This window comes from Pipistrellus hanaki (genome assembly GCF_964339955.1).
Source record: "Pipistrellus hanaki genome assembly, chromosome: 16".
Lineage (NCBI taxonomy): Eukaryota > Metazoa > Chordata > Mammalia > Chiroptera > Vespertilionidae > Pipistrellus > Pipistrellus hanaki.
Genome location: NC_140518.1, coordinates 4203428 through 4229425, shown reverse-complemented (window position 1 = coordinate 4229425; position 25998 = coordinate 4203428). Strand labels below are relative to the sequence as shown.

General features: G+C 54.5%; 1 protein-coding gene across 1 annotated transcript in view; it reads right to left on the bottom strand.

The window, feature by feature from the left end:
* The window catches only part of SLC39A11 (solute carrier family 39 member 11), a 143600-nt gene that overhangs the window by 44997 nt on the left and 72605 nt on the right, over nucleotides 1–25998 (bottom strand). The window contains exon 6 of the mRNA XM_084862166.1: nucleotides 4697–4867. Coding sequence (XP_084718292.1) covers nucleotides 4697–4867 — 171 coding nt within the window. The remainder of the gene's footprint in view (nucleotides 1–4696; nucleotides 4868–25998) is intronic.

Genomic DNA, 25998 nt, shown 5'->3' with positions numbered 1-25998 from the left:
GGGGTGAGGAAGCACACGAGACGGTAACGTGCTTTCGAGCCGCCAGTGAGGGGCCGAGCCAGGATCAAACCCGGGCGCGCTCTGACCCCCGACTCGGCCCTCCCGCAGGGACAGGCGCTGAGGGGGCCCCTTTCCCAGAGGTTTCTAGGGTGCATCCCTACTTCGGAGCCTCTCAGGCCGGCCACGTGGGGGGACAGAGGCTGCTGTCGTCTTCCACTGTCCCTTCTCCCCCTTTCCTTAGCGAGGGAACGCTGTGCGCTGGAACTTTCCAGAAGGCGAAGCAGGATTTGGAGCCGTCCTCCTCGGGGCTATCTGAGGAAGGAGTGATGGCTGAAGGTCCGATGGGGACCTGGACTAGGAGGAGTAGAGTCATTGGCAAAGCAGAAATCAAACAGGGGCCCGTGTCCCGCGGCTGCCATCCCTGTGCTGGGCTTTTCCTTCCTCACCCGAGGCCATGTTTTTACTGATTTTAGAGAGAGAAGAAGGGAGAGAGCGAGAGAGGGGAGAGAGGAAGGACAGAGTTCTGTGGCCAACAGAAGAGCTGGCTTCCAGTCAACTGATAAGGAATCAGTTCCCTCCCGAGGCGGCACGGGCTGGGTTACAAGCTTTTCTGACTCCTGGGGTCTTGGGAGCCAGGCGGTCTCTCCAGGGTGGGTCGGGACGGGTGATAGCACGCAGCCTGGGGTCTGCTTCCCGGGAGAGTGTTAGGGCGGGTTGGCACACACGTGTGTGCTCCACAGACGGGAGTAGAAACCGGCCAGGTCAAGGGTGGGCCCGAAACGGGAAGGCAGAGGGAAGGGAGGGAGGGAGTGGGGGTGTGGGAGCCTCTGGGGGCAGGGGAGGAGGCGGGGGGGGGGGGGGCCTGAGCATCCTTGTTGGGGCCAGAGTGTAAGAATGACAGAGCAGGTGTCAGACGGGAGGAGGGGCCATGGGGAAAGCATGAAGAGACACAGCCGGGCACCACATTGGAGCTCAAAACAAAACAGTGCTCCCCACATGAGGGAGAGCTTAGCCAAGAACAACTCAGGTGATGGGCTCTGGAAAGACCCGGGTCCCTCCCCTCTCCCCTTTTCCCTTCATCAAAACCCTAGGCAGCCCGTACTGTGCAGCCAGGCCGCTTCCTGCCCAGCTCCCCCGCCCCTAAAAAAGAGAAATTGGGGCAGCACATGGAAACTCGGAATTCATAAAGCTAAGTCCCACACTGGGGAGGGGCTGCATCCTGGGGCCTCACCTCTGAAAATAAATCAGGATTAAAAGGCTGCTTACTTCCGTCTGCATCAGAAGGTGCTCCCTGATATTAAAACAACAACAACAATAACAACACACACACACAAAATGCAAAACTCAACTCCCTGCTTTTGTCAACTCGGGAACTGGCTCGGCTGTGTCTTGGACGACACGTCAGTTTGTTTCAAGCACACACAGGGAGATGTTCCTTCCAGCTGTCAGAAAACTCCTTTGCTCTTCCGCCCGTCCAGTATCCCCAAGAAAAACAAGGGAATTTGTGGCTTGGTTTCCCTGGCAACCTTATCTTCACTCCAGGCCCATCTCCTGTCTCTAAGCAACAGGGCGCTCTTCAGAATCACCCCGAGGTGAAATCCAGGCTTCTGGGAGTCCTCGCGGACCACACGGGTCAGGGGAGAGCACCTGGCCCCCGCAGGGCAGGGCCCGGGGCCCAGGCAATCTCACGGCCCCTCGGTCCTCCCCAAACCCACACGCACCCCGTCTTTCTTGTGCCTGGACTCCCGCCTGCCCACTCTCCGCCCCGGGCTGATGTCTCTGCTGCAGAGGGGCCGGTGACTCAGTTTATCAGCCAGTGCCTCCCATAAGGCCCCCACAGCTCCAGCAGGAGAGGGAAGCTGACCCGGAGACCGGGGCACACAGGGAGCACTGAGATGCCACGGGGACACACAGGGAGCACTGAGATGCCACCGGGACACACAGGGAGCACTGAGATGCCACCAGGACACACAGGGAGCACTGAGATGCCACGGGGACACACAGGGAGCACTGAGATGCCACGGGGCCACGGATTGCATAAGCAAGTGGCTCTGCTGGGGTAAGCGCGTGGTTACGAGAGCGTGAGACAAGCTGCCCTGTGGCTGCACTGACACGGAGGAGGAGTTGCTCAGCAAAGGGGATTCGGGGATAAGTTTCCCTGTCAGCGTGACCCCGCCTCTCCCCTGACATCTCCGAGCCAGGAAGGGTTTCTGAGGACATACAGAAGGGGAACATACGGAAGGGGACAAACACACAAGGTATCTGGACTTCAATCAGAGTGAACGAGGGCTGAGGAGTGTTTGGGGGGGGGGGGGGCGCTGTCTCTCGGGAGCAGAGGGAGCAGGGTGGTGAACTGGGCAGCGTCCCTGGGGCACAGACTTCACAGTGAGGTCCCCAGAACAGCGGACGTCCTGTCTGCAAAGCCCAGGCTGAGTGGGGAGAAGCTGTTCTGAGGGGCTGTGTGGACACGGACCAGCTACGTGGCCTGGCACGTGTGTGGGGGGCATGTCTCTGCAGATGACACAGCACCCAGAGGAGTGGACGAGGAGCCGTCCTCGGAGCAGCTCCCCCCAACCTGCCCTGCACCCCAACATCAGACACGACGACGGGCCTGCTGAGCCATCCCCAATATCTGCCTCCCCGTTGCTAGGAAGACATCTGTAAGTTACTGGAAACGTTGAATCCTAGGACAGAAGTGTGTTCAAACCCCCGGCTTTCGTTTCTTCCTGGATTTACGTAACAGGTAGAGGATGGCAGACTGGTAGACGTGGGCTGAGTCTGGATGGGAGCCCAATCCCGGGGCAGACACAGAATGTGGCTTCTTGGATCGGAAGGCCCGCAGGGCACGGCGTCTGTCCGGCCGTGTGTCCGGCCTGTGGCGGGAGGTGACACCATCCCCAAGCTGCCCATCACTTTTCCTGTGTCTCCACTCTCAAGGCGCCAGGCGATTCTCACGCTCCCACCTCGGTGCACGCCCAGGGACATGCCACGCCGAGCGAAGCATCACCCAGACGGGAGCCCGCGCTAATGACAGTGTCAGGCTTCCCGCCAAGACGGAGACACAGCTGATTAGAGGAGCGTGTGGCAGTGTTTCCAAACCCTGGAGGAGGTGGAAGCGCCTTCCACAGGAACCACCTGCCGGGGTGAAAACTCACCTGGGATGGCCGAGACCAGGGTCGGGCGGTCTGGGAGGGTCCAGACGCTGCCCCCGCTGTCCTGCTGGGGAAACTGAGGCTTCCCCGGGTGCAATAAGGCTACCCTGCTAGCCGAGCATTGCGTGGCTCCTTAGAGAACGTGGGGGAGGGCGTGTTAGTGGTCCCCGTGGCCCCTTCAGCCTGGCATTCGGTGATGTCATGAGCAGTCACGCAGACAGTACATCATTCATCTCATCTATTTAACGACGTTAATCACCTCGACAGGGTCCGCACCCCACCCCGGCGGGCCAGGGCAGTCCCATCTGCAGCTCACGGGCTCTGGGCTGGTGGTGGCGTGAGCCTGAGCGTCCTCTTTCCCCGCCCGGTCCCCGTGAGCCGCCGGCAGCTCAGACTGCGCAGGGAGGAGCCAGTGGCCAGAGAGGACTGATGGACTCGTTTTCCAGGACGAGGACCGGACAGGACGCGTTTGGATGAGATTCCTTCGCATCCCTTTAAGCTCTCCGGGTACCTTCCTCGCATACAAAGCAACGGCAGCGCCCTGTGGGGACCATAAGCTCCTGGAGAAAAGGGATTAGAAGGAGCTCCATTGCTGCCTGATGCTCACTTCCCCTCCGGTACAGAAAGGGAGCCGCGGTCGTGGGGGGGTGGTTCTGGGTATGCACAGACCCCTGGGGGCTATCTGTCCACAGCTCTAGAGCAGGAGAGAACCCCCTTTAGAGAAACAGGTGTGAGGGGTGCAGTGGTTTACCTGGTTGTGACTAATGGAGGCTGCGGCTGCCAGCCCCCTTGGCACCTGCCCCCCTTATCCCCTGGCACACGGAAGGCTGCCCATGCTCCATATGTGGCAGTGCCCCTCTCGGCTGGCTGCTCTCGTCCTTTGGAGAGTGATGCCCCGGGGAAAGGACGTGCCTCCGTGACAGCGACCCCAGACTGAACACCTGCCCCGTCAAGTGCTTTTCAGGCGGCAGATGACACTCGAGCTCTGAGCCGTCGGGATTCCCGGCCCGAGGGGAACAGGCTCCCTTTCGGCGTCGGTGTCCAGTGCCGCTAAATAACGCGAGTGTCGTTTTTGGAGACAGAACACCAACACCTTATTTTTCTCAATTAAAATAAATCCAAAGACACAAAACCAATTCCTCCGAAGTGCTAACAGGGGAAGGACTGGCAAGGCCATTTCAGGAAGCTGCCACAGGCAGGACCAACGGCAAGGCTGATCGCTGAACTCGGCACTTTCAGACCAGGAAGCGGAACGAGACATCGAGTGTTTACAGGAATCAGGTGACAGTTGGGAGAGGGGCTCCAAAGGACTCAGATACACGAAGAGAGGAGCTGACCGAGGGAAAAGGGGTGACGCTGTTCGAAGTGACTGGAAGGGGAAGCTTTATCCCAAAGGGACCCATCGAGAAGAAGTGACCCCAGAAATATAGACAAGAAACATCTGCACACCCCTCTAAAGAGGACCCACACCCCACTGCCAGGCCCTTTCCCAGCCAGGCAGCTGGGCCGGCGGCAGTGCCTGCCCGTGGCGGGCAGGGCCTCACCTGGGATGTTGTGGATGGTGATGGCCAGGATGAGCAGCGTGATCCTCCTCCAGCTGCTGCTGCTGGGCGGGGCCGGGGGCCCTGGAGCAGACTCTGGGACGGCGGGGCCCTCGGGGTGGTGGGGGGCCGCGGCCCTCTTCCTCTGGTACGCCTCGCCATTCTCGCTCTTGTCTGGGCAGAAAGAGGGACGGGAAGAGAGGACTGTGAACAGGAGGAAGTGCTTTGGACGTGGGCAAGCGGCGCCGGAGGGGGCTTTCAGATGGGGACGGGAGACGCTTCCTAACTTGCAGATGAACCAACCGTGCGTTCTCCCCGTGTTCCTTCACTTCCTCATCCCTCCGCTTCTTCATGCACTCACGCATCCACTCACTCTGCAAGCACTCACTGAGCGGACGCTCGGCGCCCAATGGGAAGGCACTAAGAGGGGAAGGAAGGTGAAAACAGGATGCACTGGCCATGCCCCCTTCAGAGATGTGAAGTGGGGCAGGGGCAAGAGCGGAGCAGGGGGGAGAAGTGCAGATTCTAGAACCAGACTGCGGCCTGCAAGCTGCTAAGCCTCTTTGTGCCTCAGTTTCCTGATTATCTCGAGGCGGGATAACAGTGCCTGCTGCGTTGGGCTTTGTGAGGATAAAAGGAGAGGCTGCACGGAAATCCCGAGACTGTCCTAAGTGCTGTGTGTGGGGAAGTGGTGCTGTCACATGCCCTGCTCGTCCACAGCCCCCAGAGCTCTACCCCGTGACTCTCCCTGGTCACACCGACTCCTGGGGACCCATTCAAGTGTGTGTGTGTGTGTGTGTGTGTGTGTGTGTGTGTCAGCGCATCCGAGTGCCACCCGGTCCCAGCTTTTCCTGTCAGGCAGCCCCAGTGCACGTTTGCACGTGGGTGGGTGTCTGTGCACACCTGGGGGAAGGCTGTTGTACATTCTGACAACATCTAAGGACTCAGGCTGTCGAGGCTGGATTGGAAACTGAACTACATATCTGGGATTTTTAAATAGATAGATAGATAGATAGATTGATTGATTACTGAGAGGGAGCAGGAATTAGAGAGAGAGAGAGAGAGAGAGAGAGAGAGAGAGAGGAAAGAGAAACATCAATGATGAGAGAGAATCATTGATTGGCTGCCTCCTGCTCGCCCCCTACTGGGGATTGAGCGTGCAACCCGGGCATGTGCCCTGATGAGAAATGGAACCATGACCTCCTGGTTCATAGGTCAACGTTCAACCTCTGAGCCACCCCAGCTGGGCTAAGTATCTGGGATGCTAAGCCCAGGAACACTGACACGAGCAAGCAGACCGGAGTGCAGGCAGGAAGAGGAAGCAGGAAGTAGGCCGCACGCTGGCAGAGGTGGCCCAATGCCCGTGGGACTAGCCGGCGGACACCACGCACTCCCTGGGCCTCCTCAGAGCGTGGGAGGCGATAAGGGGGGAAAACAACCCCAGATCCAAACTCTTCCTTTTAGAATTTTATAACTTTAGAGTGCGAGGCAGGGAAGATGTGAGTAAACCCCTTTGAATCCAAGGGGCAGGCCTGCGTCTCTGCCCAGCACTGAAGACGGCGCTCGCTGCTGTGAGCGACAAGGGGGAGCAGGCCCTGTGTCTCCTGCAATGACACTTAAGAGCCAGAGTCGTGACGGCGCCAGCAAACTGCAGCCGGGAGCGTGGGTCTCCCGGGAAGGTCGTGAGGCAGAGTCGTGAGCCCGGGAAAGAAGCCAGACCCTGGGGTCCCAGGTGGGGGGCACAGAGCCTGGGAACAGACGCAGGAACCTTAAATAAGCCGCCACTAATGAGCCCTCATCAATCAGGGGCGCGGAGGACCCTGAGCAATGCATCTTCCTGCCTCTCCCGCTTCGGGCTCGTTAAACCGTCACGCGCCACCGAGTAAGACAAATGCCAAGCGCCGCGCCTGCGCCGCGGGCAGAGGGACCGCCTTGGGGGCTGCCGCCACGCCTGGGGGCAGCGGACGCAGAGCGAGACCCAGGAGACTTCTTGAAAGAGGAGAGGTTCTGACTGACACCTCTGAAGCAGGCCTGGGCCAAGAGGAAGGGCACTCAGGCATGGAACAGCTGAGGCCAAGTTCAAAGACCGGAAACATCAATGGCCCTGGCTGGCAGGCGATGCTGAGGAGTTATTTTAATAACCCGAGTCCTTACAAAAGCCCTGTGAAGGGGTCACTCCCTCTCACAAATGAGCAGAGAGGGGGAGTGACTGTCCCGGGTCCCACGCCCTCCTCCACCTCCTCCAGATCAGGGGCCCACACCTGGATCAGCCCCTGCTTCCGGAAGCTGCCATCTTCTCTCCGGCAAATAACAAAAACAAAAACATCGACATGATTTTAAAATGATTTTTTTGGAACCCTCACGGATTCAAGGCCCTCGGATGAGAACATCTAGGTAAATGCCAGATTAGCCTTTGTTTCCAGAGCCCCGGGCCCAGTGCCACCAGGAACACAGGAAGCTTACTGTCGTGTGATGGAGCCCCATCTCCCGGGCCGAGGCTCAGGCCCCGGTGAATACGGCGGCACTAATGACCAGATTGCCAGCCACAGGGGCCTGAAACATGTCCCCAGACACCACTGGGCGCGATCTGGTTGAATTAGTACAAACGGGCAAATCCTCGGCTGCTTCAGGCAGAAATTTTCAAATCCCTGGAGAAACACCTTCTCTGAAAGCTAAACCCGTTAGGAAACATAAATGGACGGTGTATGTTTTCCTGGTGGGTGAGCCCCGTAAGCACGAACAAAATGGAAAGGCCGCCCTGAAGCAGGGAGCCCGAGGGGCCGCTGACTAATGTTTTCCCTCTTTTCTGGTTTCCCAGGGCATCACGGTAATTGGGGGAAGAAAGCCAATTAGCCAGGAGTGTGGCAAGGCTTGCTAAGGAATTGGGTTTTGTTTCCCTAATCATTCATGGGATTAGCATGACTTCCTTTATGTAATTTACACTGAACTTGAACATGAAATAATTACTCAACGTTGGCATCAACACTGACAGACAGAGGTCCACGGGGAGCCCTTCTGACAGTCACGTGGGGATTTCCGAAAGAGCCTTGGCAGCGGGCCCCTCGGCCCCGAGACATCAAAACCAATGCCTCTGACCGTCTCCAAACCTATCGGCAGCTCTCCCAGTGTCTCCTTTCTGTAAAACTACAAGCACAACCACATTAGAGAGCACTGCCCCCAAAAAGACCGCTGCCCAAGGACAGGGGTCGGGCATCCCTGACACGACAGCTGTCATTTGTCCCTCATCTGTGCCTAGTTTTTGTACGCTGATGCTTTGTATGTTGGCAGGGAGTATGGTGACGGAACAGATGCTGGATCACACTGGCTGTGGTGGGATCACGGCTCTGCCAACCATGGGATCATGGCTCTGTCAACCACAGGATCATGGCTCTGTCAACCACAGGATCATGGCTCTGCCAACCACAGGATCATGGCTCCGTCACTCATTACTCTGTGCCACTGTGGTAAAGTGGGTTGTTTAATAATCATATCTCCTTATAAGGTTGCTATGAGAACTAAAGTCTACGCAGAGCTCTCAGCACAGTGCCTGGCACGGGACATCTACAGCCAATAGCTATTCTATTACTATTGATTCTATGCTTTAACGTACAGTTTCACATCCCACTTGTTTCACTTGAAATTTCAGAAATAGTTTCTAGATTTCTGAGTCTCGCTGCCTCTCGTTTTTAATGGCTGGAGGGCATTCTGCTTATTTCTAAGCCTGTCCTTTGCGGAACCATTTCCTCTTTATCAGCGTTTGAAGGGTCACACTTGTCCAGAGGCTAAAAGGTGCAGTGCCTGGATCTTACCACACGGGGGCAAACTCCTCCTGCTCCCTCCCACCCAGAATGGGCGCCTCCCCTTCTCACAAAGGCTCCTGCCTTGACTCCACGCAGGAAATCTTTGTTGTATGGCGTCATGGCTCATGTGCCACTGGAGGTGTGCAAAGGGGCTGAGCTGCCCCGAGAAACAGCTGAGCATGTGAGGGGACGCTCCTGTTGCAAGCCAGGGGGTCTGCACAGCATCCTAACCTTCCGGGTGCTTGCCTGAGACTATGGCTGCCCCACAACCGTTTCCCTACAACTGGACACAGTGGAGCTGCGTCACATGTGCATTTTACAAACGCAAATGCAGGCATAGGTGCCCGAAGATAAAAGAGAGAAAATTCCCTTCGTCTACCCAACACTCCCTCCCACTTTTTACTACTACGTCTTCAAAGTAATTTTGGCTTCAATGTCCCCAAAGAGGGGAGGCATCTGTTGAGATCTGGGGTTTGGGGGCAGCGGGGGAGAAGCTAATTCTTGGCTTTTGATCTTTGGGGACGGGAGGGCACAGCCTGGCGGTTTTTTGGGGGGGGGGGAGGGAGGGGAGTCTGATTCTCGACATTTCTGTACTAAATGCTGTCTTTAGAAGCCACTGAGCATGGAGACATGGCTCAGTGTCAGGAACTGGTGAGGGGGTGCTGAGACAGGCTCTAAGTGACCTAACAAGAGTTGAAGGGAAGAAAGAAAAAAAGAAGAGTTGAAGGGAAGAAGGAAGGGAAATAACGCCCGAGTGCCTTTCATGGAGAAATGCCTTTGCTTCCCTGAGCCGTCCAAGGCTGTGCACTCCGCAGTGTCCTTAGATCCCCCGCGAAACCTCAACATACAGGCTGCAAATGGGAAGTCCTGGCATGAAACAAGCATGGACATCCATCCAACACTCAACATAATAGGTTTAATGGGTATAAGTGGTAGAGGGAGGGAAGGCAGAAGGGCTGGCCGGCCATCACATCCATCTTGCCCCTGGGAAAGTGCCCCAAATAAAATACTGCTGCCAATAACCTCGCTTCCGATTATCTTAATGATAGACAAGCATGTAAGTTGACCATACCTCCACTACGCCACCAGCCAATCAGGAGTGATATGCAAATTAACCCAACAAAGATGGCGGCTAATTTGCATACACGGGCACCGAGTGACAGGGGTGGGACTCTTGCTTGTCTCTCAGGGCCTCTGGGCAGCGTGGGAAGGCGGGGCCTGAGCGGAAAGGGGTGGGGCCGGAGTGGAAAGGCGGTGGGGGCCGCCAGGGAAAGGACAGCCCATTCTAGCACGAATCTCCGTGCATCGGGCTTCCAGTAAAGCTATGAAATGCATCTTGAAGCGACCTAGGACAACCTCAGAGCTTGTGGGAGAAAAGGTAAGCCACACACAATCACGTCACGGGAAACAAAGGCTGGAGAATGGCGTCCCTTCCTTCCACGCTTTTCCAGGCGGAGGCACACAACGCGGACTTACTGTATGACCGCAGACTTGGCCCTAGACGTGACACAGGCACCTCCCCCCACCCCCCACGATGAAAAGCCTTTGCAAGCACTTCACACAACCAAGTTATTATTCCCATAACCTTGACCACTGGGCAGGCAGGCTATTTCTAAGTCCCTTTTTCTATAAAGATCACTGCAAAACCTTTGCCGACATACACATCAGAAATGTGGACAAAGCTGCCGGAAGCTGACCTCTTGATCAGAGGGCCTTGATGCGTTTGTCTAAGTAATTTCCGGAAAGGCCACGCCATTGATCCTCCCGGCCACGGAATGTGCCAGTGCCCACCGGCGGTTGCCGAGTCGACCTGGGTATTTCTCATTTGGAAATAAATGTATTCACTGAAGGGGGTTAGGCTATTTCTCTTTATTTGTATTGCTTTGACTACAAGGAAAGTTGAATATTTTTCATAGTTTCAGGCATATCTCTCCCCTGGTGTGTGAAAGGTCTTCTCTCCCAATGAGGCCTTTTAAAGCCACGCTAATGGGATTAGCTGCCTCCTCGCACACACGGGTCACTGTCCTGCGACCCGCTGAGGTTCAGCCCGTGACTAATGAGACCTGGCTGGGAGCCGCGGGTACGGTTCCTCGGCTGTGTCCCCCTGCCCGGGGTGGCGTGTCAGCCTCCGTTTTTAAATTCCGTCCTGAGGTTCCTCCAGATGGCATAGTGCCTTCTTTAAAAACCACGTCACCCGAGTCATCTATGCCACTGCCTGGTGCGGTCCCGAAAGCTCCTTTTCTCCCTCAATATCCAAACACCCCTGTTTTCAAGAGGGTCTAGGACAGCCTTCCTTGCCTCCCCATCTTCTTCCTCCCCACAGGCCTGGGATTCTTGCAAACCACACGGCAGTCCTTCAGCCAGAACACAGAGCAGGAAGAGGAGCTCCCGGATTCAGCAAATTACAAAAAAATAACGACAGGGTGCTCAGCTGTATGTGCGTCTCAGATAGAAGAAGAATTTTTAGTGTAAGTCCCAAGTAAGGGGTGGACTGTACTTTTCCTAAAGAGCATTCACTGTTCATTTGGAATTTGAGTTTAACTGGGCATCCGGTGTCTTATCTGACGGTCCTATTTGCACCTAATTTGGGGTCCAAGTTCTGGGCATGGAGAAGTGTGCTGGACGGCAGCCCCCACTCGCGTCAGGGTGAAGCCTTCCGTGGATGGGCGGCGTGGGTCACGCATGACCCGGGCGGGGCTGGGAGAGATTCCATCGGAGACCAAGGAGGCTGTGGGCGGGGGCGGTGAGTATCTGTTGTGCTTCGTTACCATCCTTTAGGGCAGGCAGTGGAGCATCTGGGACCTAAGAAACATGATGAGAACCTCACCATGTTCGTAACTATCACAGGCGTCCCATTGGTCACTCCGATGACCATGGCCCCGTGACTATCAGAGCGGCCCGGGCTGCCTGTGTGAGAGGCCGGTTCGAATCCCCCGTCTTTGCCGTCCGTACATGTTTCCAGGCACCACAAGCAATCCACGCCTCGCCTTTGCCGCTGATGAATAAGCAGTTGCTTAGTGACAACACAGACACAAATAGACCTGCCTAATTGGTAAAAATTAAACGTGCATCACAGGGAGCGACGGGTTCGCTCTTACCTCTCATCCCTGAAGAAGCCACCCACGCACACGGGGCCCGTTCCAGACATCCCAGTGAGGTGATGGCTCCTACTCTCCGTCGACTGGGCCAAAATGTCCAGACGATCAAAACCCATCTACCAGGTCCGCTCTTCCAGTTCACGGGCACAAAAGAACATTCTATCAACATGAACGCACTCCCAATCAAGGGACTTAAGTCTGAGAACGAACCCAGGGCTGTGTCTATAGTTCTCAGCTCATCCTGCACGTGTGTGTGCAGCCCACCAGCACAGCGGGGAAAAGACCACCGGGCCCCTGGGAGGGGGTGGGGAATCCACCAGCAGAAAGTGGCATTGACTTCAAAAGAGTCTAACACTCATTTCCAAGAGGGCATCATGCCCGGCCAGTGTGGCTCAGTGGCACTCTCGCATTTTCCTACGTCTACAGAGTCTATATAGGGTCTAAACCTGCAGAATCCCCCTCTCCCTCTATGTCTCCTGTTTCCACAAAACAGGACTGCGTCAATGAACTGCTTAGTTGTTACAGTACATATTGTCAACATTAACACGGAGCTTTCTATCCTGCAAATGGCACCAGGAAAACAACATCTGTCTTTTGTCACAGGCCACATAACTGGAAGGAAAACGAGGCGCAGAAAATCAGGTTTAAGTGAGACTGATGTCCCATAAACATTTCCTGGCTTATTTTCTTACTTTTCAGGATGTGAACAATTGATGCATTTGTTTACAAAAAACAAATAAAGATAAGCATGTGCCTGAAGATGTAGGCGTTGCTTTCCATCTCTGTGACAAGAAGGGAAGAGTGTGGAAGCTGTACTGGAGGCACAGCAAAACAGGCATCCATGCCCAGCGCCCGTAGAATTTAACCTGCACAGTCCCCAGTGGCGGGCAACCAAGACCAACTCATTCACCAGAAGGGCATTGAGGAACGGGGGGACCAACCCAGGAGGCCACAGAACCCATCTTGGAACCCAAAATAAGGTCAAGGAGACCAGGGATTCCTGCTCTACCAACCAAATGCCACCACATCACCCTCATGGGGACAGCACCTCTACCCCAATACTGGAAACCAAATGCCCAGCGTAGGCCTCTGGCGCTGAACGCGGGCCACTCCTGCTGGAACCACTGCCCCTTTGCTATCAGGTCCATCCGACTAGTCAGACCATGGTCACCTCTAGCTGCAAGAGAGGCGGGTAATGCGATTGCTCTCCTCCTACAAGGCAGACTCTGCCTTCCACCAATATCCCCAAGGTGGGGGTGGAAAGGTGAGTCCCAAACTTGGTCAAGGGATTTGGGAGCTAAGCAGCTAGAGGGGGAGGAGGTGGAAGAGAGAAAAAGAAGGAAAGAACAGGGCAAAGCTTTATTCCTGCCCTCAAGACACCCGTGCCTTCAATGCCTTCAACTCGACATCACATTTGCATCAGAGTTTCCCCTCCCTGTAGAAAGACAATCAAGTGAAGGAAACCCATGGCTAAGATTTCTCAGGCCAACTCCTGTCTTCGTCTTCTGTGCTCAGCCCTGGGAAGATCTCGACCTCTGAAGGTCTCGCTTCCTCTGGCTGTAAATGAGCTGAGCTGGGCTGACGTCAGGGGGCCCTCCGGCACGCACAGTCTCTGCTGCCAGGGACAGCCTCGGACACAGGTAGCCGACATGACCGCCCGTCCCCGGTGAGCAGGAGCGCGTGGCTGTTTCCGGTGCCCGAGCTGACGGAACGCCGTGACGAAGTCCCCAGGATGAGCCGCGGGGACAGCACATTCTGACTGTTCATGGAACAAGAGACGTCCGAGAGTGAGGAACAAATTCATTAGCCCCGCGTAATGAGCATCTCGTTGTGTCCTCCATTAAAAGGCGTGATTGTCCCTTAAAACGGGTTAAAATATTTCCTGACAACATACAAATTTGCATACGCTGTAAGAAAAAGGGGAAGATATTAATTTGCACAAAGAAAAGGTGAAAATCATTCACCACCAGGGATAACCACCTGTAAAGAATACTGGCAATCTTTTGTATATGTGTTCTGTACATATAGATGGAAACACACACACACACACACACACACACACACACTCACACACACATTTCCATTTGATCACGCTGTTTTGAAACACCAGTTTAAATAGCAACAAAGCCTGATACAGCCCACATTTTATATGTTATCTAGACCAATAGTACACCGGTTTAAATAGCAATGAAGCCTGAAGATAGCCCACATTTTATATATTCCCTAGATCAGTTGTCGCCAACCAGTGGTCCGCAGACTACTGGTGGTCGGTGAGGTCCGCAAGGTTGGCGACCGCTGTCCTAGATCAATGGTTCTCTGACTTCCTTTAGCTAACACAGGGTGGGGAACCTCCGGCCCAAGGGCCGTATAGGCACACAGGATCATTTAGTCTGGCCCTGCCAAGGCATTAGGGTGAGTTGATTAAACGTTTAACCCAATGCAGCAGGCTAATTTTTAAATCGACAAGTCTGTATGGCCTGCGAATGGTGTCATACATATCCTAACGGGCTTTGGCAGAAAAAAAGGTTCCCCATGCTGAGAACAGTTCAGAAAGGACACCATATAGAATTTCCAGCAGCCAAACAGGGAACTAAGAAAACACACTCAAGCTTTGTCTCCTTCTCTCTGTCAGAAGAAGAAAAGATACGTTTATTGTCCAAATCATTTCAAGGTCAGGCACGACCAGTTACTAGCCAGGCCCCCAGAGAGCTCTGGTGTTTAGAATAATAAAAGCTAGCTGGGAAGAATGATAAATCACCACTTAAAACTGGCCAAATGTTGGCGGAACTTCAAAGGGCCAATGTTTCTTGCTCTGTGACCTCGGTGACGTAAACGTGATCTCTGTGGGTGGTCTCTGAGCCCTTTCTCCTTCAGGCTCAATTTACATGCTGTGTCCGGAAGGCTGACTCCCCGGCCTTGCCTAGCCCTGGTGTCTGGACGAACCCCGTAATTGCAGAGTAAGTGGCCAACCTCAGGTGGCTGTAGTTCTGCAGGCTTCACCCCTCACGGCAGAACAACACAGACATCTGAGGGCCAGGAGGACTTGAACTTGGCCTTCGGGCCCACACCAGCATCCCATCTTCTCACCCAAGGCCGGAGGCCCATGCACATCCCCGTTCCTTACAGGAGCCTCCTGGCCACGAGTTCCTGCCAGATTAACCGCTCTGCCCAGGAAAGCAGCCAGTCTTCTTGACCTTGAAAGCAGCCAGTCCTGGTCCTTGGATGCCTGCAGGTCAACCCTGCCTATAAAAGCCTATGGAGAGAGGACAGGCTCAGGAGGGAGGGGCCGGAGGAGCCTGCGAGAGGCTCATGGGCGCTGGTCTCCGCCTCTGCCTTCCCCTTCTTTTCAAGCACAGGCCAGACCCCAGAAAACCACGTGAAGAATAACGGGAGATGAGGTGGGGTGGGCCAGGTGGTTTCAGATGAGCTTACAGCCTGGAAGAAGCTCCCCTGGAAAATGGAGGTGGTGGGGAGAGGATGTGGGGTCGGCCGCAGAGAACCTGCAAGGGGCACAGGCACCCGGGTCCCTTCGACCACATCCAGACCCCTGGGGGCTCTCCTGGGTGAGGTGGGCTCATTTCCAGTCCGCCTGGGCTTACAGCTAACCCCCCCCTTAGCGTATCATTGAGATTCAAATACCTTGTGCATTATGTAAATGCAGCTAAATGTTTGTTTCTCAAAGTCTGTTTTCTTAATCAGCTAAGTATTTCCCCAGCAGTGTGTTCCAGCTATTAAACTGTTCAAGAAACAAGAGTGCGAAGGTCCTGTTCAACGCAGCCCACAGAGGAAACCACTCCACAAGAATGGGGCCCTGGGAATAAAGAAAAAGCCCTCTCCCAGCCTGTGTCCCCGTGAGAGAGACCACAGGTCCCACCGCGTCTCACTCCGGCCGACGCCCGTCTGGGTTTCACTCGCCGGTTCCTGCCTGCCGGAGGGTCAGCCACCTGGGGTCCCTGTCCATCGACCCACAAACCCGAGACATGGGAAGTCAGGGCAGGCTCCCGGGCACTCTCCGCCCCGCCTGCCTCTTCAGCTTCTCTTTCCCTTTTTCTTCCAGGTGGTGACACAAGGGACTCCCCATGTCACTGCCCAGCAGGGAGCAGGGGAGGGTGGGTCTAGGGGGTAAGGGAACCTGGGTTCACCCATTTGCACGCAGCTGTTTTCCTGTCCACCTCACCATTTCCTGATTGGAGGTGTCACCTGATAGCCCTGTGCCTCAGTTTCCCCGCTTGTCAAGTGGGGGGTGGTGGTGACATTACCCACTCTGTGGGACTCTGGTGGGGAGTCGATGAGAGGGGGGTGTGGGGCCTCCCTGGCTGGCACATGCCGAGCCCTACAAAACCACGTTCCGGCAGTTCCCACAGGGAACTCGGGTTCATAAAACAGAAAGCAAAGGTCCCCAGTGTCTAGCGCACCCAATCCATTCTCCAGTTAAATCCGAAAGGGCAGGAGGCCCTGGCGGAGGAGAGGAAATCGGATCATGACGGGCTCCGGTGCAGAATTTCCAATACCGTCAAACCCAACGCCCCGGGGGCGGCGTGGAGCCCCGCCTTGTCTGTAAAGTGACCGGATCTCACCGTCACGCTGACATTTCCACTCTCAGAAAGCAGCGCCTGCTGCTCGAGGGGACGGAGACTTTCTGTCACCAAGAGGCGAGGGCCGTGCCCTCTGAGGTCACCGGTTTGGCTTTGGGACACAGGTAACTTCCTGTCCCCCTTTCCTTTTCTTCCACAGCACGTTTACGCGCCCAGTGTCGTTACTTGGCTGAAACGCATCCCCCTTGGCAGGCCCCCAAAAATGGTCCCACCAGGGAGATGGGGACATAACAGGTCCCCAGCATCCCTGCAGAGGGCCCATTGTCCAGACAAAACCATGCCAGATAGATGGATAAAGGGAGTACGTGCACACATCTACACACAGGAGTACATGGATGATCTGTACACTACGCATATTTTATATATCTATGCTGTTTCATTAAGCCATTATATTTCCATGTTCAGGTTTAATATTTTTAATTATATACGTACACACACACACACACACACACACACACACACACGATTTTTAGAGATCACCGTGGCAACAGAAACTTAACAGCTTAATGAAATAGCACCAGACAGCCACTGCGGGAGGACTAAGCACCACTCCTTTCTCCCAAGATCTGGCCGTAACACAGCAAGAAGGGAGATGGCCAGAAAGAAAATGGGCTTCGGAAAACTGATCGACCCGTCAGGACGCAGCCCCAGCAAGAGAAGCCCCACCTTTCGCTTGGTAATGATTTGGGGGCCCCCTCGTCTTCACAGGGGAGCTGTCTTTGTGCATCAGACGGAGCGGGATGCCTGGAGTTGCCTGGCCGCCTGGCGCGTGCGCTCTGCCCTCTGCTCTGTGGGAGGAGCGCTGGCAGAGGGAGGTGACAGGTGCCGTGCTGACCTGAGGCGGCCGGGCTCTGAGACAGCAGGGAGAAAAGAAAAGAAATGGGAAATTAAACGGAGCGGGCCTTATCGGAGCGATCGGCGCTGGGACTGAGGAGGCCCTGCCTGGCGCGGTGCAGGGTTTAATGGGGCAGAGCAGAGCCGGCTGCCAGGCAGGGAACACACGTTCTCATACATATGGCTCCTATTCAGACAGCGACCACCAGGGACACGTGAAGAATGGCTTGGCTCCTGGTGGGAACACAAACGCCCCCCGGCAGGGGCTGGGAGGAGAGCTCGGTGCCTTTTGGCTTCAGGAGAGCGGACAGGCTTGGCTGAAAATGAGGGCCTCGGAGGCGTGGGCCTCCGAGTGATGTTGAGGATGTTACCGACTGACCGTGGGTGCGGAAAAGGGGCGTGGGGCTGGCAGAGGGGCAGCTACCCTCACCCACACCGAGTGCTCTACACAGGAGGGTGGGGGAGCCCAGCAGGCGTGGCTCGGCAGTTGAGCGTGGACCCAGGCACCCAGAGGTCCCTGGCAGACTCCCGGTCAGGGCACATGCCCAGGTTGTGGCTAAATCCCCAGGAGGGGGGTGTGCAGGAGGCAGCCGATCCATGTCTCTCTCTCTCCCCCTCCCTTCCACTCTCTCTAAAAAAATCAATGAAAATATGTTCGTGGGTGAGGATTAACGACAACTAAAGAATGGACTCCTGCATCTAGTCCAGACCTCCTTTGACTGTTTCTTTGGGGGCTGTCTTCACGTGGGGGCATTCTGTTCGTCTGGAACCAAATGGAACACATCACCTTTCGCCTGGACCGTGTTTCTTCTTCTGCGGCCTCTCTCAGGATGACCGAGCCCACCGTCTCCTCCAGGCACCAGCCCAGACCCCTGAGGACAGGTGTCAGTGTAGAAGGCCCCGGGAGGCGGCCCTGGGAGGACCGAGGACTCAAGGGAAACACGGAGAGGCGCTGGGGGAGTGAGAACCCTGGGGAGGAGCACGGATGACCTGAGACTCCTCCTCTCAGGCGATGCCTGAATCTGGGTCAAAGCACGTGAGCAGGAACAGCCCAGCCCGGAAGAGCGGCCTGGCACGTTTCTAGGAGTTATCAGGGTGTGGCCTTCACCCACCATAAACCAGCTGACGTGGCAAGCTGTCACCTCCCCCATCAAAACCTGCCCGGCCTTAAGCCACTGCCGCCCCACACCTGCTAAGAAGTTGGGTCTGGGCTCCGTGGAGCCTGTCGGGCTGCTGGTGCCAGACGGGGGTGGTGGGGTGGGCTACAGATAGCAATGAGTCTGCTGCCATGGCAACCAGGGATGGGGAGGAAGGTGCTCTGCTTAATTAAAACCCAAGCAACGTTTTAACGCAAACCCCGAGGAATCGAAAGCTCAGATTTTCTACAGTCCTCTCCCCCTCCCAGTTTCTTTTGATCTCACCATCCCTTCCCTTCCCTCCAAAAAAATTACCCCCAAAAATGAGGCTTTTGATAAACGCCTGAGCCAAATATCCCTCCCTCCACACCACGACCAAGCACAAAGCAATTAACACACCCTCCTGCCCCGATTCTATGTCTGTAGTCCAGGCATGTCAAACTCAAAGGCTAACACAGGCCAAATAAATGAGGGATGGGGCATATGGGCCCCGAGTTTGACATGCTTGCTGCAGTATTCCACTCCAAGGAAATTCTGTTAGCCCCAAAAGGCTTAGGAATGCCTGGCTTCACCATCAGCACCTCGCTGCGGGCACCAAGACCAATATTCCCCACTGCGCGACGACTGAGCATCACCGGGGATTTTAAAAGACAGATTCCCACCGGGGCAGCGTGGCTCAGTGGTTGAGCGTTGATGTATGAATCAGGAGGTTACAGTCCAATCCCAGTCAGGGAACAAGCCCGGGATGGGGGCTGGATCCCCAGTAGGGGGCATGCAGGCATCAGAGATTCTCTCTCGTCATTGCTGTTTCTCTCTCTCTCTCTTTCTCTCTCCCCCTTTTCTGAAATCAATAAAAAATATATTTAAAAATAAAATAAAGGACAGATTCCCTGGCCCCACCCCCAGAGCATTGACTCGGGGCCAATCAGAGGCGGAGCACAGGCAAATCCTGATGCAACAGATCAAGACCCACTGTGTGAGAGATCAAGACCCACTGTGTGAGAGACTTGGGCCCACAGGCGTGGGCTTTCCCCGTAGATGTGTCCTTTTCGGGGCGGGCCGAGCTCCAAGGAAGCTGGCCAAACGAGCTGCGGACGGTGACAGGGTTCACAGGAGCCCCCCTGCCGCCCCACGGCCAAGTTCCCCAGCACACGGTTCTGAAAGTGTCCGGTGCTCACGGACCACGCCTGCTAGGGTCCGGGTGTCTCAGCCATGCCTTCTCCGAGTTGCAAGGAGGAACGGGAAAGCGAACGTGGGGTGATGAAACCCCACAGGGTTCGTGAACGGACTCACCGCTCAAAAATCCCCTGCCTGCCCAACAGCTTCGCTGAAGTCCCAACCCGCCCTTCCCAGGCGTGGCGATCAGGATCGTGTGTGTGTGTTTTCACTGCATTGTCAAGTCTATGGAAACGCCAAGCCGTGAGTCTGGAAACAGACACGCTCGTGGAATATCAGGAAGTGAGTGGCACTGAAGAACGGCTTGTTGCCTGGCAGACTGGGACATGGGGGACTTGGCAAACGACTGAAGAAAAGATGCGAGCACCACTGTTTCTGCAAATCTAAGTTTCTCCGAGAGATACATCAGTTCCTAGCAAGATTAAAGATTAAACCGGTTTGGCTCAGTGGATAGAGCATCGGTCTGCAGACTGAAAGGTCCCGGGTTCGATTCCGGTCAAGGGCATATACAATGGTTGCGGGCACATCCCCAGTATGGGGTATGCAAGAGGCAGCTGATCAATGTTTCTTTCTCATCGATGTTTCTAGCTCTCTATCCCTCTCCCTTCCTCTCTGTGGAAAATCAATGAGATATATTAAAAGAAAAGAAAAAAAAAGATTAAAGATGGAGATAAAACCAGAATTTCCCTCCACAAACACCCAGATGTGATGAGGAAATTCACAAACGGAAGGTGTAAAACGCAGAGCCGAGCTCACAGCTAAGACGGATTGTCGTTGGTGAGGAAGCGGTAGGTCACAGCCTGCACTCCAGCTCGGAAGCTGCCTGAGGGTCAGCGGGTTCTGGGGGTCGCTGCCCACGTGGGGCAAAGGGAAGGCCTTGGGCCACCGACAAAGAATGCAACATCCTACGGATGTGAGATTCCTGAAATTCTGTCCCTACCTGGAAGGGCAGACTAGAAAGAAAGAAGTCCACCCAGCATCTCAGACAAAAAGGATAATCCTCTGTTCCTGCCTGGTCTCCGGAGGGAAGAGGAAAGCGGTCTGAAGAATAAAAACCACACAGGCTTTCTCCTCGGCCAGAGTTCTGAGTCTGAACCTTCTGGGTGAGCGAGGAAAATGCCAACTGAAAACCACACAACGTCGAAGCGACTTCCTGCGGACTCGATGGGGTTCTGAAATGAGCTCCCAGGCTGTTACTGCGTTTCCAGCTCCTGCTTCCTCTCCGCCGCCACAGTCAATCGCTGGTTACGGAGCTTAGTTTGCCGCTGGTTCCGGCATGCCCAGCTCAAGCTGCCTATTTATCCCCAAGCTGGCTTCACGTCCACAGCCTCGGGCCCAGGAGGAAACGCCGGCGGAGATGGCGTGCACTCCTCTGGAGGGGGTTGCACACCTGCCCCTCCACCCGCACCCCCCTCCCCACGCCCATGTGCACGGCGGGTGGGTGGCTCTGGGCAGCAGAGGGCGATGGTGCGTGCGGAGCTGGGCCCCTCCCGATGCCTCAGTAGCTCCCCTTCTGCCTCCAGGAGGAGAGCAGTTGCCGATGCATCTGTCATGTCCCGTTTAGGTACCATCCTCCTTGCATGCTGAGAGCACAGCCTCTTTCCAGAGATGGATGTAAAAGATGGCTTCTCTCTAATCACGTGGCAGGCACTCGGGGAATTCAAAGAGGAGAGAACATGTCGGGACCAATTTACAAATTGTGGTTATTGCCATGCCTGCTTGCCAGGATGACAGCAAATATAGAAAGAGGAAAAAAATCCTCATTAAAAATACCCGCGCTCCTCAGCAGGTCGCTGCTTCCACGTGCTCTTTCCGTTCTCACTAGATGCGAACCTAAGCCCTCCTGTGCATGTGCTGGGGGTGGGGGAGGGGGGTCATTCTTCCCTCTTTGTTGATGGTTTGAAGTGGGAGTTTAGAAACTCAGCTTCCCCTAATTGCTCCCTTCTCGCCTTGAAAACTCTCTCGCCCTGCACCCAAATCAGCATTTCTAATAACATACTTTTTTTTCCCCCCTCTGTCTGTGTTAACTGAACCATCTCAAGAGCTGGTGAATTCGTCCTGGAGTCAGGATCAAGTGATTATCCCATGGTCACTGAGACCAAGACATGGTGTGAGACGGGAGAGCTCCACGCTCATCTCAAGACGGAGAGTAGATGTCTTTTCTCCAACATGGGAACTCCGCTAAATGACGGGGTGCAGGAAGGCGTCCAATCTGCCTCCTGATTCTTTGTTTCTTTTTAATCCTCACCTGAGGATATTCTTTCCATTGATTTTTAGAGATAGTGGGAGGGAGGGAGGAGGGGGAGAGAGAGAAACATTGATGTGAGAGAGAGAGACATCGACAGGTTGCCTCTCACACAGAGGAGAGGCTGCTGAAGTGAGAACGAGGCCCCAGGAAGAGCACGCCAAGCACAGTCCACAGGGAAGCTGAACAGCAGTGGGGGGGAGACTGCTATGTGTTCACCAAATTTCATTTCCTCTTCCTCCCGGCCATCCAGGTAGACTGCACTTCCCAGCAACCCTTGCAGCTGATGTGGCGGGGGGGGGGGGGGGGGGAGTGGGCCTTGTGACTTGGTACTGGCCAATGAACTGTGGGCGGAAAAGATAGATAGTATTTCTAGACTTGACAGCTAAGAGAGTTCTCCAAAATCCTCCTTGCTAATGCTCTTTCCTCGTCTGCAGGCCAAATGCAGAGGATCTAGGGGAGAACTCCCAGACTCTGGGAACCATGAAATGAATGGAGTGTGGGTGTCAGAATACAGCAAGAAGCAGGGCATGGAGCAGAACACCCGAATGGGACTGTGGCTTGAGCAAGAAATAATCCCCTATTGGGGTCACAGGGGATGTTTGTTACAGCTGTTAGCCTGTGCTGATTGATATAACCATGCAAAAAGCAGACAACAATAGCCTAATAAGAAAGGGCTTTTAATTACAAGTTAAAACAAGGGTAATATGAACCCTGCTTCTTGAATGCATGGCAAGAGGGGCTGAGAGAAGGAGCCTCAGCTTGGACAGGAAAGCTCAATAAAGATTTGTTGAACAAATGCTGTAAAGGACCAGATGAGATCTTGATTTTTACCAACAGCTGCTCAGGATGACAGGAGCTTCCATGGCAATATAAGGAAAGGCATTTCTAATTTTCTTTTCTAATTATAAAAGTTATTGGGAGACCAGAATAGCTGACAGAGAAAAATACAGAATCTCCTTCACTTGAGAGTCTTAGGAAGGAAAAAAAAATTGAGATAATCACCTTCCTGGGGGCAGAAAAAGGATGAAGAGAAATAGTTTAATAATGTTGTACGTTCCGTCCAGACTGAGGAGTCGATTTCCCCGTTGATTTGAGGTGATTGTTTTCCTCTCTATCTTTTCTCAGTGAGCAGCAGACTAAATTGAATCTCTTGGTTCATGGGCTAAAAGGGTTATAAATTTCTGTGTATTCAAGGTGTGCTGACCCCATGGCAAAAGCAATTGGTCCGCAAACCAAGCGCTGGGCCGAGTTGCATACAATTTTGGAGTCAGAAAAAGCCTAGTGTGCCCAGCTGGCGTGGCTCGGTGGTTGAGTGTCGACCTATGAACCAGGAGGTCATAGTTTGATTCCCGACAGAGCATGTGCCTAGGCCGCAGGCTTGGTCTCCTGTGTCGGGCGTGCAGGAGGCATCTGATCAATGATTCTCTCTCATCATTGATGTTTCTCTCTCTTCTCTCTCTCTCTCTCTCTCTCTCTCTCTCTCTCTCTTTCTCTTTCTGTCTCCCTCTCCCTTTTCCTCTCCCTCTCCTTTCTCTAAAATCAATAAAAAATGCATTTAAAAAAGAAAAAAAGAAAGAGCTCAGCGTGCTGCAGTTCAGGGAGGGTTCCTGGCCAATGCTCACCAAACTCCGTCCTCTGACAAACGGACTCGTTGGATCCCAGAGACAAGCTGAGGGGAGGGAGGGGAACCGCAGTAGCGCGTTGCTCACTGCCCACGCTGATGTCTTTTCCAGATCTTTTTCCAGGGGAAGTTCTCCAGGAGGGAGGCAATTCTATTAAGTCAATCACCAGGAAATGAGGCCCTCGTAAAGATCCCTATGGCTTTGATTTCAAATGCGGTGCCAATCAGAATGAGGGCTCTTGTTCCCTTGTTAAAATGATTGTTTATTTAACGTTCTAAGAAAACAATACCTCCTACCACCACCACCTGCCCCCCATAGAAAGAGAAAGGGGGGAGGGGCGTAAGGAAAAAGAAACCCAAGGCCACTGAGGAAAGACACATGGACCACAGGGGTGCAATGTAACTGTAAGTCCCTGGCCATCTGGACTGCATGTTGTTCTTTAAATCTCATTCCCGCTGGACTGCCCAAGAATCTCACGCCGAAAGAGCAAGGAGTAAGGAAAGGGGTGGTGGAGGGAACTTCAATTAGCTACTACCAAAAGCCACAATGTGACTCCCAATACAGGGCTGCGGGCTCAATCCCCAGGAGGGGGCATGCAGGAGGCAGCCAATCAATGATTCTCTCTCATCATTGATGTTTCCATCTCTCTCTCCTTCTCCCTTTCTCTCTGAAATCAACAAAATACATTTAAAAAAAATACTGTCCTTTTACATAGTTCCTGAACACCGGCACACGCCACGCACTGGGCATTCAGACAGGACACGGCATCTGGACGTAACGGAGCGAGCAGGGAGTGAGCTCCCGTGTAGGTTCATGAAGTGCGAGAGGAAATAGCCAATGCTAACGATCAATACATGAGCGCACGTGTACAGGGAACCTGGAAGGAGGCGATCTACCTAAGCCTGAGCGAGGTGACAAGGCTTCGTCCAGAAGGGAAGAGGTCAGCAGAGTCTAGAAGAATGACAGGCGGTGGGGACACCTGCCCGGCAGAGAGAGGGTGAGTCAGCGCAGCGTGGTGGGGGGTGCGGCAGGAGGTGCACCTGGGGGTGGGTTGAAGGAGGACTGGGACGGCCTCCTGCACAGTGCACAGAGCCAGGGTTTGAACTTGATCTTGTGTGGGGGCACAGTTCACGCCGCTGGCCACTGTTTCCCAGAAACAAGCATGGTGACCCGTATCTTTGCCTGATTGATGACCCTGCCCCGGAAGAACGCCGCGGGTGGGGGAGCTGGGAGGGAGGGAGGGAGGGAGGGAGGGACTTCCTCTTCCCTCTCTACTGACTGTGCTTCCGAGTCCGTGCCCCCCGGGTTAGCTCTGAATTCAAGGGCAGACACTTCCACCTTAACGTTACCTTCAGCAAAGCCGCGTGGAGAAGGTTCAATAAACGCTCTGTGGGAAGAATGGCTGGAAAGGGATATTTCATTTCAGCAAATACGACTTCAGTTAAATGAAAATTGCTCGTATAGATCATACACAAATTGCCACTTCTGAAAGAACTAGTGCTTAATGAAGTGTACCTACTCCCGGAGGGCTGGTAACGATTATTTTCATCTTTTTTTACGGCGTGTTTTTATGCATGATTCAGTATCTTACAATCAACTGTCTTCCACGAATCCCGCTTGTTTTAAGGTGCTCAGTTCTCAGTTCTCAAGTTACATGGTTTTTCAAGAGGAGCGATTTTTACGAATTATCAGAAGCGTGCACTGTCAGCCAGAGCCAAGGGTCCACGCTGGAGGGCTTCGCTGCTTCCCCTTCCGTTTGCGCAGCGAACCCTGTGCCCCTCCCGGGGCAATGGTCAGTGAGGCATACCAAGCTGCCCCTTCCTCAGAGGTCACGGAGGGACACACACCTATTTCCAACCACACTGGGGACCCGATTGTTACCTGTCGTGACAGAAGGAGGAAAAGTGACCACGAAGCGGCAGTGCTCGGCTCTGCCTGCTCATGGAACGGGAAGGAAGCTTTCCCTGGGAAGTGATGGAAGGAAAGTGCTAGGAGGTGAGCGGCTGCCCTCCAGGAACCCAGAATGGGAAGGGCCAGCGCATGGAGACCAAGCTGGATGGTCCTGGGATCCTTCCCGGGAGAGAGACTCCAAAGCTCGGAGCTCATCAAAAAAGGAACACTCAGGCATGCACGCACATACCACACATGCATGCATACATGTACACCCACAAATCCATGTGTTGGAAAACTGTACACCACATATACACAGGGACAGGTGCCCGTGCACAAGTCTGCCTGCATATGCACGTGTATGTACAGACATGTCCATGTACATCTGCACACTGCATGCATGCACTCACTCTTTCTCGTGTGTGCATGCTCCCGGATCTGCAGGCTCCTGACCCAGTGGTCTCTCCTCCACTCAGGGAAGGTCCTGCCAGGGAACGCAGTCTCCCGCTGGGCGAGAGTGACACTTCGAGGGCCGCGGTGCCCAGGCACAAGCGGTGCGCTAGGCGCACAGAACTGCTTAAATAAAAGCCCCTTCACTGACCCCCATCAGCTGAGTAACTAACTGGGCTGCACTCGTGGGCTTCGTCTGGGAACAGTAATGGCTTTTTACAAACCCAGACGGAAACAGTGACCGCCTGAGTGGGCATTAGCTGGCCGCACTTAGTGGTGCCTGCGCTAAGCTGCCCTGCCCAGTCCCAGCTCAGCCATGGCCCTGGCAGTCCTGCCCACCGGGTGCCCCCTCCCTGCTAACAGCGAATCAGGGAAGAGACCCGCCTCGCGGTCTGCCTCCTAACCCTGCATCAGCTTTCTGACCCGCAAACCCAACAATCACGCCATCTAAGTCAT